Source organism: Chlamydotis macqueenii, chromosome 11 (genome assembly GCF_036417535.1).
Source record: "Chlamydotis macqueenii isolate bChlMac1 chromosome 11, bChlMac1.mat, whole genome shotgun sequence".
NCBI lineage: Eukaryota > Metazoa > Chordata > Aves > Otidiformes > Otididae > Chlamydotis > Chlamydotis macqueenii.
Genome location: NC_141566.1, coordinates 13,996,559 through 14,009,735, shown reverse-complemented (window position 1 = coordinate 14,009,735; position 13,177 = coordinate 13,996,559). Strand labels below are relative to the sequence as shown.

The window sequence follows — 13,177 nt, the reverse complement described above, 5'->3', positions numbered from 1 at the left end:
CCTCCTGAAGCCCACTTAGTCCCATATCTGTATCAAACATTGCATGTTGACAGGAGCCAGATCTCCAGTCACCCTGAAACGCTGGGCTTGGACCCATCCTCTTATTTGTATTTCTTACCAGCTGGTAAATGCTCCTGCCTCCTGTGACTCATTACCAGTTTTTGCAATTGCTATTTTAACTATAATAAGGGGAAAGTTATAGGAATGGGATAGCAAGAATGGGACAACGGCACATCTGAAAAAAATAAGCATCTGCCCAAAAACCAATGCAAACCCCCTATGTCTTTTCCTCCAGTCTGGGCTTCTACTTCCAGAGACATGAAGGCCACATGTGCCAAGACACTAGCGAGAAGGCACCTGTAGGCAAAGTGATGATGTTTGTACTACACAAAGCAGTTTCTTCACTTGCATTTGTCACTAAACATGTAGAAAACCTACAGCAAACTACAGAAGTGTCTGGGACCAACCCATAGGACTGACAGTCAATTACAGTCTTCTACATACATAACCTATTACAGAAACTCATTTTCAGAGTCACAAACCAAATGTCCTCTTGTGTCACCTCCTCACTTGTGTCAATTCAGGGGAGCTCAAAGTAACAAAAGAAGTCTTGAGAGAGTTTAGCTTGTCTCATCTATACAGGTATTTTCAAATCTGAGACTCCAAGTGTGTCAACTGAAAATATTTTTAAATAGCATTTTTGTGTTTATTTTGTCTGATGATATACCCCTTGCAACTGCCTTTCTTGTTCAAGACAATTTTACACAAAGTCCTGGTCATATTCACCTGAGTAAAAAAATTAAAAGAAGAGCGAGACTCATCTGCTTTCCCATACTGTCACTCTTCCCCTAGTGGGAAGGAGAGGATTCTTTACACACTTTTCAAGTCTCGTCCTCACACTGAACTATCATACAGCTACTCTTAATTCTGATTAATATCCAGTTCCAGTACTCCATTCCCCATTACTTCAGAAACAAAGCTGTCATCAAAAAAGCAACTAGATCAGGAAAAGTAGAACTCAAAAGTTAACAAGTGCATGCAAGATCAATGGTCTGAGAAACAGGTCAAAACTACTTAGACAAAAGGCAAATTTATGAATCAAAATGGAAAAGAAGCAACAATTTCCAAGTATGTGACCAAGTTTAATGACGTATCTGTTCTGTGAAACACTTGACCATCAATAACATTTCATGGGTTATGATGCCCAGAACGTTACTTCATAGGTGTTTTATATGAATATTTACAAAGACTTTCAAAGTTCAGTGGCACTAAACAAACGAGAAGAACTTAAAACTTTAAGCTACAATGCTTAAAAAATGTAAACAGTTTATTTTACATAGTTGTAAAATATAAGAACATTCTAATGCAGCTTAATTTTATCTGGAAGGTGAATAAATCCTGGTGCCCGTGAACAAGGAATGAGAGAATTCTTTACACAAGTATTGTGCTCCAGTGTGCAAAAAATTATATATAAGAAAGGAATCTAAAGTCCACAACAATTAAAAGACAACAAAAAAATTTTCACGTCCTGAAGTTGAGAAATTTATAAAAACATTTACACATGGTTGCTGACCCATCAAAAACTCGCATAACTTAAAATTCTGAACAACAGCTACTACAAATTCAAGATCTTTCTCAAATGGAATTTTGTGCAAAGATCAGACTAGATCATTCAGCATTTTTACAGCCATACCTCCAATCTTCCCTTCCATCCCCATTCCTGACATCTAGTGGCCACAAGCACCACCAAAATCCTTGATATATGTCCAAATTAGTGCATGTGACCAGAAGGCACACACATATGTGAATACATTTTCGTGCGGAAACCTGTGCAGGTTCACAATTATGTTGCAAAACAACTGTTTGTAGAAAGTTTAGTCTCATGTTTGGCAGGAGTATTCTTACACATTCCTTCCTATTCTACAAGCCCAGGTGTTAATAGGTAGACACTGTTTTCCAAAGATCCAATATTTGAGTAGCCTTAAAATAAAGATTTAAAAATAAATCAGCCTGTAACATTATTATATTAGATACTTTGCTTTTGCCAATATTATTTATGGAATTTTAATCCCACAGTACCATAGCTTTATGCTGTCAGTTGCTAAACAACTAAGATACATATTTCTTTTTGTTAATGAAGACTTTGATTGCTCCAGTAAAGTCAGCCGATAAAAGCACTTCTGTGTGATCTGTCTTCAAAGCTCCTTAATAAGGAAAGAGAATAAACTGTTAGTTCATTAAAAAAATAGATTAAAAAAATCAAGTTCTAATTAAAGATAAGCTATCACTGTGACACTCTTCCTCCTTTATCACATTCCTGTTATGCAGATGTTTCTTAGAGTATTGGCTAGATTTCTAGGAGAGGGACTTATTCATTATATATGGTACAGCTCTACCTCCTAACAGCTCAAGTGTAAAAATAATCCTGAAGTACATAGGACAACAGCTATGCCCCTCATTTCACATTCTCTCAGGTTTTAAGAATGCAACAGCTGCCAAAATGTTCAACTCCTAAGGCAGGAATATACATCCATGCACTGCAAGGACTTTTAATCTCAAGAAACCCCCCTCCCAATTTGAAATTACTCTTAATTTTTTCCTCTTCATACCATAGTATCAAGCAGAGCTCATCTTGAACACCTACCAGAGGGTATGGTATCGGATGTTTCAAAGTCTTCTCCCTTACTTTCAGCTTCTTGCTTTTCAGAAGTTTCCAGCAACACCATCAAACCAGGATTGGGAGCAAAAATCGCAGATGTGACCACTGCATTGTGTGCTTCAGAAAGACAATACAACTTTTACTACCTTGTTCCAAGGAATTGTTAATTTTACAAGAATAGCAGGCATAGATTTTAGTAAATACCCAAGAATCTCAGTGCTAGCGGCACCAGGTAAGCTCATAATTCAAGGAGCAACCGTCAATGTTTTACAAGCTTAAAAATCTCACAAGTGCCCAAAATCAAATGGCAAAAGCTCCAAAACATGTTTGATATAAACATGGTCCTACATTTCCCCAAAACTCTGTGTGTGTAGGAGATAGGAGTGGGGTTTTTTGTTTTGTTTTGTTGTTGTTTTTTTTTTTTTTTTTAATCCTGCCATGAAAGAAAAAATGTTTGCATTTGTTCTCAAAGCCACGTTTCCATAAAGGATCTAAGGATTGATAATTATTTCGATTGCTACACTTATACAACCAACATTAATTCAGAATCTCTTACTGAAGCTGGAAAAACTCTTAGAAGCTGGAAAAACTCTTAGCTGCTCTGACTCTCGCCATCTCAATCATGCATCTGTAGAGAGCTTCCTGTCGACAAGGTTTTCCAAGAGAATCCACTTATTGAAAATCCAATTAGAATGCATCTTGCTAATAATTTGTTCAAACTAAATGAATAGCACTGCTGAGCAAATAAAAACTAGAAGACAAAAATATTTAATTTTTGAAATCATATAAGCTTCAATAAAACAAAGATTGGAAGTTGATTTTTACCTTTAATGCCTTCCCAGAAGTCATTACGGTCTCTTCTTACAGATGTAAATTTGCTCAAGTCATGGTAAGTACTCCAAATATAAACATATTTATCTTCTGAACCACTTACAATGTAGGTAAAGTCATGGCTAAAGATTCAAAGAAAGAAAAACATTACTTTTCTTAGCTGTTCAAGCTGTCAATACAATAGCTCTCCAGATGACTTACAGCTTTACAAGTGCAATCAGACTAAGTTCACAATTCAAACGGATCCTTTATTTTAGTGACTATAGCTGAAAAAACCCCACAGTCTTTAAATCAACGTGCATGCAAGCTTCCTGATCCCGTCCCTCTGGAAAAAAAAAAGAGTAGTTCTGATGAACAGCACACAGAAGCTGTTCTCCCACAGCTTCCAACATAGAAAAGGGTTAGTCTAACAGCTGTAGTCAGCAAGGTCCCTTCCAAATTCAGCCATTCTTTGAAATACTGCGTCAACCTCAAAGATGCTTTCAAAGGCGAACAGCTAACAATCAAGATTAAACTTGGCATTATTCCTTAAGCACTGCCACCCTCCTCTGCTCAAACATCCAGGTTAAGTATGTACCCAAGCATTTTTGCCCTTTGGCTTCTGCAAGACTGTTCTGGTTTTGTTAGTGAGGGGGGGCCTAAGGTGGCAGCTTCTGTAGGAAACTGCTAGAAGTTTCCCCTTTGTTCAGTGGACTCGGCCGGGCCTAGGGCAGACCCGCTGCTGGCCAAGGCCGAGCCAATTGGTAGCAGAATGTCCCGTGATAATGCCTCTGCGATAACGTATTTAAGAAGGGGAAAACAGGAAAAAAAAGGGAGAGAAGATGTGAAGCAGCTGAGCGGGGGGCAGAGCGGGGGAGGCACGAGCCTCATGGGCCTTGCAGGCCTCACCCTCTGGCCTCCCGCCGGGCAGCCGACTGGGCCCAACTCGGTCCGGCCTGGCTGCAAGAAGTGGAGAGGAGATGAGAAGTGAATAAGATGTAAAAAGGATCCTGAGAGACATCTACCAGCCTGTTGTGAGGAACAGCTGCAGGTGCCAAGGTCAGTGAAGAAGGAGGGGGAGGAGTAACATGGCTCCTGGCCAAGATTCCTCTGCAGCCCGTGGTGCAGCCCATGGTGGAGCAGGTTGTCCCCCTGCAGCCCATGGAGGTCCACGGAGGAGCAGAGATCCACCTGCAGCCCATGGAGGACCCCACGCCGGAGCAGGTGGAGGCCTGAAGGAGGCTGTGGCCCATGGAGGGCCCGCTGGGACAGCTGTTCTAGAGTGACTGCACCCCGTGGAAGAGATGACCCATGCCGGAGCAGTTTCACGAAGGACTGTGGCCCGTGGGAGGGACCCCACGATGGAGCAGGGGAGGAATGCGAGGAGTTCTTCCCCCGACGATGACACAGCGGCGTAAAACAACGCATGATGAACTGACCGCGACCCCCATTCCCTTTCCCCCTCCCGTGCTCCTCAGGAGGGGAGGTAGTATAGATAATGTTAAGCTTGGGAAGAGGGAGGGGTGGAGGGAGGTTATCTTGTTCCCTGTCTCATTCTCCTGCTAATTTTAGAAATAAATGAATAGTTTTCCCCAAGTCGAGTCTGTGTTGCCCGTGACGGTAACTTTAAGGATTTCTCCCTGTCCTTATCTCAAACCTTGAGCCGTTTTTCCTTATATCATCTCCCCCTATTCTCTTGGAGGGTGGGGGGAGCGAGAGACAGACTGCGTAGTCTGGTCCCTGTCGGGGCTGAACTATGACAGAGGGAACAAAACAAATATTATTCTCCCTCTCCTCCCTCTCTTTCACTACCTTAAAAACCAGTATTTTCATAGCAGTCACAGTAATATACTCAAACCCAGAAAAGCATCTTAGGCCAACCCAGAAAAAGAGTTAATAATAACCTCAACTCAGATATGCACAGTGTCTACTGACAGTGATAATACCCAGTCAGTGACAAACAGCCTTGGGCAACAGTTGGGTGACCAACAACACATCTGCAACAATACCTGACAAAATTAAGGAAATAAAACCTATTTATCATGAAGGAGAGACAAGATGTGGTGTCCCAGCCCCATTAGTTCTAGCACAGTTTCTTGAACATGCATTGTACTGTCAATAGAAAAGGATTCACTCATTCTCAGAAGCTCCCTGCTCACAGGCAGCTTTGTCATTCTTGACCAGAGCCTTCACTTAGGTTTGTATTCTGAGCCAAGTGACATTTCAGAGGCTCAGTTTCACAGCAAGGTAAACAGATTATTTAAACAAAAGCCTCTGTACTTCAGCCATAGTATTTCCCAAATCCAACAGCTCCATTGCTATAATATGTCTTACCTAAAGCTGGCTTTGATTTGGCTGCTGCTGTTGACGTAACCTTTGTATTTCATAGATAAAGACAGATCTCTTAGGTCATACAGTCTGATTCTGGAATCATTTGATGTCACTAGTATCTAGAAAATAAATAAATAAATTTTAGACATGGAAACCATTAGCATGTCCAAGAAGGAGCAACAGAGTTAATTCTAACAGTTGGAATTACAGTTCTTTCAATTAAAAAAAAAAAAAGTGACATAGGCAAAGAATATGCCCCAAGAAGCAGAACAAGATTTAGGACAATGACATTTTTCTTTCTGGTCTTCTGTCAATGGACAGAAGACAACTTCACTGTCAAGATCATCCTGACTGATCTGAACCAGAAGAGCTGCTCTCCAGTAAAGTAAAACGTGGGCCCAAATAATAGTCATCAATTTGCAAAGCTTATTTTGAACACAATCCACAATAACATAGCAGACCAGCAGTTCTAGTGAGGTAAACTTCTGAAGAATCATGACCTACCAAATCACAAAGCACTGTTCAGAGGCCACTATCTACTATATAAGCTTTTCTTTTTTTTTTTCCCTTCGTTGATATGAGTTTGCTTCCTTTTCACATTTTTCAGATCAAAAGCTTAAATGTACTTATGAGGAACAGAGAAGTCTACGAAAAGGTTGTCAAAATGCGTAAGGGCATTCAGCTGATTAGCCCTTTTACGGTACTGTAGACGTGGAACAGATGACAGCTTAGAAATAAGTCTCAAGATGAGGCTAGCAAAAGGGTATAGCAGAATAGCAGACAAATATTAATGCTTACCTACCCAATCATTTTATGCAACAAAATTGTGACAACTCTTGGAACACTATCACCATCAGAATACAGAACTTCTTATTTGTTTTCAAAAGAGTTCATAGAATCATAGAATGGTTTGGGTTGGAAGGGACCTTCAAAGGTCATCTAGTCCAACCCCCCTGCAAGGAGCAGGGACATCTCCAACCAGATCAGGTTGCTCAGAGCCCCGTCCAACCTGGCCTTGAATGTTTCCAGGGATGAGGCATCCACCACCTCTCTGGGCAACCTGTGCCAGTGTTCCAGCAGCCTCATCGAAAAAAAAAATTCCTTATATTCAGTTTGAATCTATCTATCTATTTTAAAACCATTACTCCTTATCCTATCGCAATAGGCCCTGCTGAAGAGTTTCTCCCTGTCTTCCCTATCAGCCCCCTTTAGGTACCGGAAGGCCGCTATAAGGTCTCCCTGGAGCCTTCTCTTCTCCAGGCTGAACACCCCCAACTCTCTCAGCCTGTCCTCACAGGAGAGGTGTTCCATCTCTCTGATCATCATGCTGAGCTGTGTTTCATTACATCATCTAACATACCAACCCACACTATCTGATACAAACCCAAAAGTACTATTGATATCTGAATCTTCTGCATGTCTTTGGAATTAGGTCATTTCTGTGTCATTGATAAGAGTACAACATAGGTGATAACAGCTAGTGATCTGCTACTCTAATAGCGAGTTGTTGACTCCATATCACCCCTGAAATTTTGTATACAAAGTGAGACACTCTCAAGCTTTAGATTATGACTTTAGTACTCAACAGCATATTTTTTTTCATGATGAGAATTTGGTCCTTTCAACGTAAGACTTCTGTTTAGACTGAAGCTAAACAAAAGGAGATTCTGAAGAACAGAGCATACTTGTTTGCATATCAGCTTCCAAGCTTTCAACATTTTTTCAGCTTCTGTATGAAGCACATTTCCAAATGAATATTAAATTTGAGAAAGGTTAGTTACAAAGAACTTTTCACTGAAAGCCATCTGTAACCATTTTATCAATCTTAGCATAATGTCATTAAAAAAACCCCTCTATCACTATTCAGTATTCTATTATTCTAAATTACCAAAGAGTAGTGCTTATTTTAGTAGTGCTAAAAGACTTCGGATATAAGTCTGTGAGTATAAACAAGACTTAGCATAAACTTACTAAGCGTTAGATATAAATATCAGACTCCAGTGCTGAGTCAAAGTTACACTGGAAGACAGTACCTTATTCTCTCCAGGCAAGGGTTCAATGCCTGTAATTTTTCTTCCAACCCTATTTCGACCTCTGGTAGAACGCACATGTATCTGTGTATGGTACTTCAAGTGCTGAAAAGATATTAAAATGTATCCTTATTTGAAAGAATTTTGCAAAAACTTTAAACTATTTTTCTGCAAGTTCTAGTAAGTTTGTTTCTTGATATTTAAATAAACATGACTTTTAAATCAGTTTGTTATTTAACTAGAAAAAGATGCATAGTCTCAAAAACTTTTTACCTCTGTGTCATAGAAGATGCATCTTCCATCATATGTGCCTATGACTGCGTATTTGCCATTCTGACAGAAATTGGCAGCTGTAATCAATTTTGTCTGCCCATCTACTTCATTCCATAATGCCACTTTTTTGTCAGGAATGTTCCAGAGTCGGAGTTTCCCATCCAATGAACCACTTAAAAAGTACCTGTCATCCTGAGAGGACAAACTACATTAACCTCCACTTGTGCTACGAATATGCCCTGATTTCCTTAAAACCTTCCCGCCCCATTTCCAAACAGCTTCTCTCCAGAACCTCCCAAGTAAGAGCTCTCAGATGAGTTGACTATAATATTTAAGAAGGCTGAAAACACAATGTTAAAATTACTGGTAAATGGACTTAAGTTTCTTACAGATTTTTGACAAGATTATACACAGTCAGTGTGTATACCTGCAGGCAGAAAACTCTTCAGTTATCACAGTTACTTTTTACCCTCCCAACATGTTAGAAAAATACTAAGCTTGTCAGGAGTTGAAAGCTCTGTTCAGTTTTCCCTATACATCTACCAGTTATGTATGTTCAGGGAACACTGAAAAATGCTTTTCCTCTACTTGAGGTTTTTTTAATATTAGGAAGCTTTATTAAAGTATTTTTAAAAAATCATCAAACAAGATAGGTTGGAGGGGATCTCTGGAGGTCTCTGGTCCACCTCCTCTGCTCATGGCAAGGATAGCCTCAAAAATTTGATCAGGCTGTAGAAGGTTGTATCCAGCCAAGTTTTAAACACCTCCAAAGGATTCTGTGGTCTATGGACAATCTGTTCTATTTCCTTATGATTTTTTTCCACTAGTATTTAATCACAACACCCCTAATTGGAAATTCTGACTTTTCACAAAGTTCCTCAAAACTATACCAGCTGTGATGTTACAAACAATTCACTTTCCACATCGTGCCTGCAAATAGTTAAACCACAGGGACACTCCTAGGGAAATTTAGTGAAGATGAACATTTGAAGTTCTGAAATGGTCTAATAGGGATATTTTTGAAGTGCACAAACTCTATTAAGCAATTTAAAAAAAAAATTGAAAATAAAGTGGAAGGACTTGTAATTTCAAATCCTGCCTCTCTAGAAGAAAGAGAGCAATTACACTTACTCTTGGATGGAATGCTATAGCAGTGACAAAGTCTATATGCTGGAAACAGCAAAGACATTCTCTTCTTGATATGTGCCATAATCTGACAGTTTTGTCCATGGAAGAAGAAAGCAAGAAGTAATTCTGTGAAACAAAAGAATTTCATGGTTATTAACAGACACAAAAGTAACAGAAAATCCAGAAGCAATCTGATCGGTAAAATCTTACCAATTTATCTGTTGCCATGAAATTCAACATTTTATCCTTTCAGATAAAATGTTTTATCCAAACTATCATTACTGATTGGTGCTTTCATTAAGCCCAGTACACTGATGCTCAGTCACAGAAAACTTTCTGGAAGAATCTCAATGGAAATGTTAACTATTTGGAAAGTAGTTAAAGTATTCAGAGTAGAAACAGCACAACAGGCTTCAGAGAAGAGGTGAGAGTCTCTCCAGTCTAAGATCCTTCAGCTAGACTGTGTTCTTAAAATTACAGCTGTATTCCAATGCGGAGAATTAATTGAATGAGCTTTACATGAAAATTTTGAAAGTTAAGCACAAGGTAATTCTCTAATTTAAAAATATTTATTTATATTCAGCACTTTTAGAATCCATACGCTGCATAAAAACAGCAAAGCATACTGAAGACACGAAGCATACTGAAGACAAGAAAAGCAGTAACATCATACACCAGAAATCACACAGCTCAGTGGAAATTCCTTCCACTCTAAACAATTTAACTCCACTATTGAATACAAAATTGTAACTGTTACTAGCTTGATTTAATTTTTTTTTTAAGACAACTTTTACTTAGAGAAGCCCAAGAAGTTTGTTCATTTTATCCCAACTATTTCAGCTGGACTACGGGTTGCCTCTACAAACCTTTATCTTAACTGCAATGATAGTTTCATACTGTTTACATGTATGGTTCCAATGGCAATTGACAAAAGAAAACAGTGAAAACACAGGAGAACTGTGTAGTCTGTATTAAGGTGCCTTACTTTAGACCAGGAAAGATCAAGAAGATCTGCTGTATGCCCTTTGTATTTGCAAAACGGTCGTTGACGAAACGGGGCATTTTTGTCATCTGGGTCTTCATCAACTCCACTGCAAATCTATGAGAGAAGTGCATAGAAATGTTAGAAAATACTAGCTGGAAAAATTAACAATAAAGCAATTACTGCTTACAAAAAGTACAAGGCCAATAACAATTCGAAGACTTTAAAATAAACAACACTGCACTAAAACAACTAAAGTCAATTTCAAGTACAATAATTTGGGAAATACCATCCTGAAATTCCAAAATTAAGCAGCTCTACATTTTCCATCCATACAGCTTTTATTCAATGGGACAAGCTTGACAGCAATTCAAGCAAACATTTTAAGATAAGCTTTTGGAAAAAAAGTATATCAACCTTGAAAACTGCATTCCAATTCAGAATATAAACTGTCAGTTAAAGCTTCCATGTTTCTAGTGCATATCAAGAATGTTAACTTCCTAATAAAAGAGACCCTTTCAGAATAAACAAATGCAAAATAAAACTCAAAGCTCCTATACAAAAGCTCTCTAGCAAAAGCAACTCAAAACATCATCACTGGTGTGTGTGGCTAAGTAAGTATATTCACTTACCTAAGGTAAGGAAATACCCACTTTCCCTCCTCACCAAAACAATGCACATTAAATAATGCTACTGGTAAAATCTTTGCTTAAACCCTGATTTTGTCATCTGTTTCTTACACTACTGGAAATCAAATACAGTATAAAAATCCCAAACTTTAATACATTAATTTTAATGCTAGGTTTAATAAAGTATCTGAACACTCTACAAGTAACTACGTCTTAATACTTTTGGTCAGTCATGTTCCATTTTATTCTACACAGATGTGAAAAATTTAAAAATAACATGTTTTATTATGCTTCTGAGTATCTCATTGTTCAGCTTGGCCTTCCTCAGAAAGGACATCATCAATTCAGATGTTAACCCTAAGTAACGCTCTGAGGCAAAACACTAAGACAGGAAACTTAATGTGGGGTTTTTTTCCCCCTTTAGTATTCGACTGGGAAATCGAGTCCTCCTACTCTGGGAGGCAAGTTACCTGGCAGAAGGCCACAGCAAAACTAACAGATTTTGTAATGCATTAAGTTTTCTGACTTACCTTCTTGCTTGCACCCCATACACATGGGATAACAGTATTTGATTGAAGATGCCTATTGATAAGACAGTTCATCTATGCCTCAAAGATATAGGCCAAGAACTCTTCAATGTGTGTTTGGATAAAGCAGAAATGAATATCTGGCGTTACAGAACAGTGCGACCTCCCCACTTCTTCCAATATCTAGTGTACATACCCCTGCATCAGTATCAGACTTTGAAGAATTCAGACTCTCTTGAGATGGAGAGGGAGAGACACGGCCTAAAATAGAGGCAGAAACACCATGGTCAACTCTAAGTTTCCAAATAACTAAGATTTCTAGTGTTTTAGAGCTCTAGTGATGCGTAGAAAGATACCTTCTGTGTTGTACTTCATTCGCATGTTATTGAAATAGTCAAAAGCGTTCTTTAAAACCCATATTCTTACTACGTTATCTTGTCCTGCAGACGCAAGTAATCGACCGCAGTGAGAAAATTTCATGGTCCAAACAGCACCCTGTTGAAATAAAAAGATCATTGTTTAAGTGACTTTTTCCATACCAGAAAAGCATTTTTATAATGTAAACTGACGAGATTTAGGCCACATACAAGATACCACAAGTAAAATAAATTGTAGAACAAAACACTGAAAAGTGATTGTTAAAACTGGTGGGCTGAGCAGCATACTTGCAAAAACAGTTTGAAAGAAACAGCCCAAAGAGCAGATTACTGTAGAAGAGGAGTTAAGGGAGCTCAGCGCTACCACAACATTCAACATAAAACTGGTACAGTTGGTAACAGTCAGCAAGCCAGGGTTCTGAGTGACTTATAAGCTGCTATTTGATTTGTATGATTGGCAGGTATTTGTAGTTGCATTTGAAGTTAGCACAAGTCATGCTAACAGGGTTTTTTTTGTTGGTTTTTGGTTGTGGTTTTGTTTTTTTTTTTTAAATTAGAAATTGGGCTTGGTTACATCAATTCTGGTAACCAAAACAAGTACTACATGTATTTGTTAAGAACTGGCTTGAGGATTTTGCAAAGCCTGTGAAGACAATTTTTTCTCCCTTGCAAAGTCCAAAGAGTCAGTAGTCGACAAAATGCAGTACCACACAAGCAATATTCCATTTCCTCCTATCATTTAATGGACAGGTATTATGCATTTGACTCCACCGACCTAGCATCCTTTTAAAATGCTTTTGGGGAATTTCCTAGGTTTTAACAAGTCAAATACTGGCATGATGGAAACTAACACAGATGGATTACCAGTAGGACTGGAAACTTTAGTTGTTGATGACAAGCTTGAACTCTCCAGTCACCAACCTGATTGCTGTAGGTCATTATCCTTAGCCTAACACTTAAAGATGGGGGACTGTTTCAATTGTTGTCAGAGAGTTGCTGTGAGTAGAATTTGTGAAGTCAGAAACATGAGAATGTATTTCAGACTCTGCAGGGGACCATGCACACTTCCAACAGTGGCAAATAGGTAGTTTTTCTGCCTCATTCTCCAGAGGCATCTCTGCAAATACTGTAACCTGGTCTCTCCCCTCCTTATCATTCTAATTCATATACTCTATTAATCTTTCCCCACCATTGCCTTCAGAACCTATCTAGTATTCAATACTTGTGTTCATATCTCTAATACCCAGAGTAGTTTATTTGCTGCTGAGTAGGTCCATCTTGCTGTGCTCAGTTTTGGTAGGGGAACATTGTCTATTTCAGCTTAAATTTGTAATCACAGGAACCAAGAAACCAAGTACCACTTGATACCAAAAATCTTCAAGGAAAAGCTCTGGAGAATCCTTGAAGTCTACAGACTTTTTTTTTTTTTAA

At 38.7% G+C, this 13,177-nt stretch overlaps 1 protein-coding gene across 2 annotated transcripts in view; it reads right to left on the bottom strand.

The window, feature by feature from the left end:
- Positions 1-1,121: 1,121 nt before the first annotated feature.
- WDR44 (WD repeat domain 44) overlaps positions 1,122-13,177 on the bottom strand; it is a 28,855-nt gene continuing 16,799 nt past the window's right edge. The window contains exons 11-20 of one of the 2 annotated variants that reach the window (XM_086756314.1): positions 11,726-11,864; positions 11,566-11,630; positions 10,217-10,330; positions 9,235-9,357; positions 8,104-8,295; positions 7,834-7,935; positions 5,804-5,919; positions 3,485-3,612; positions 2,645-2,776; positions 1,122-2,204 (exon numbers count right to left, since the gene is read on the bottom strand). In XM_086756314.1, the coding sequence (XP_086612440.1) occupies positions 2,110-2,204; positions 2,645-2,776; positions 3,485-3,612; positions 5,804-5,919; positions 7,834-7,935; positions 8,104-8,295; positions 9,235-9,357; positions 10,217-10,330; positions 11,566-11,630; positions 11,726-11,864 (1,206 nt within the window). In that variant the 3' untranslated portion in view covers positions 1,122-2,109. Of the gene's footprint in view, positions 2,205-2,644; positions 2,777-2,818; positions 3,331-3,484; positions 3,613-5,803; positions 5,920-7,833; positions 7,936-8,103; positions 8,296-9,234; positions 9,358-10,216; positions 10,331-11,565; positions 11,631-11,725; positions 11,865-13,177 lie in introns of those variants that run through there. The other variant, XM_086756315.1, reaches the window with a different exon arrangement.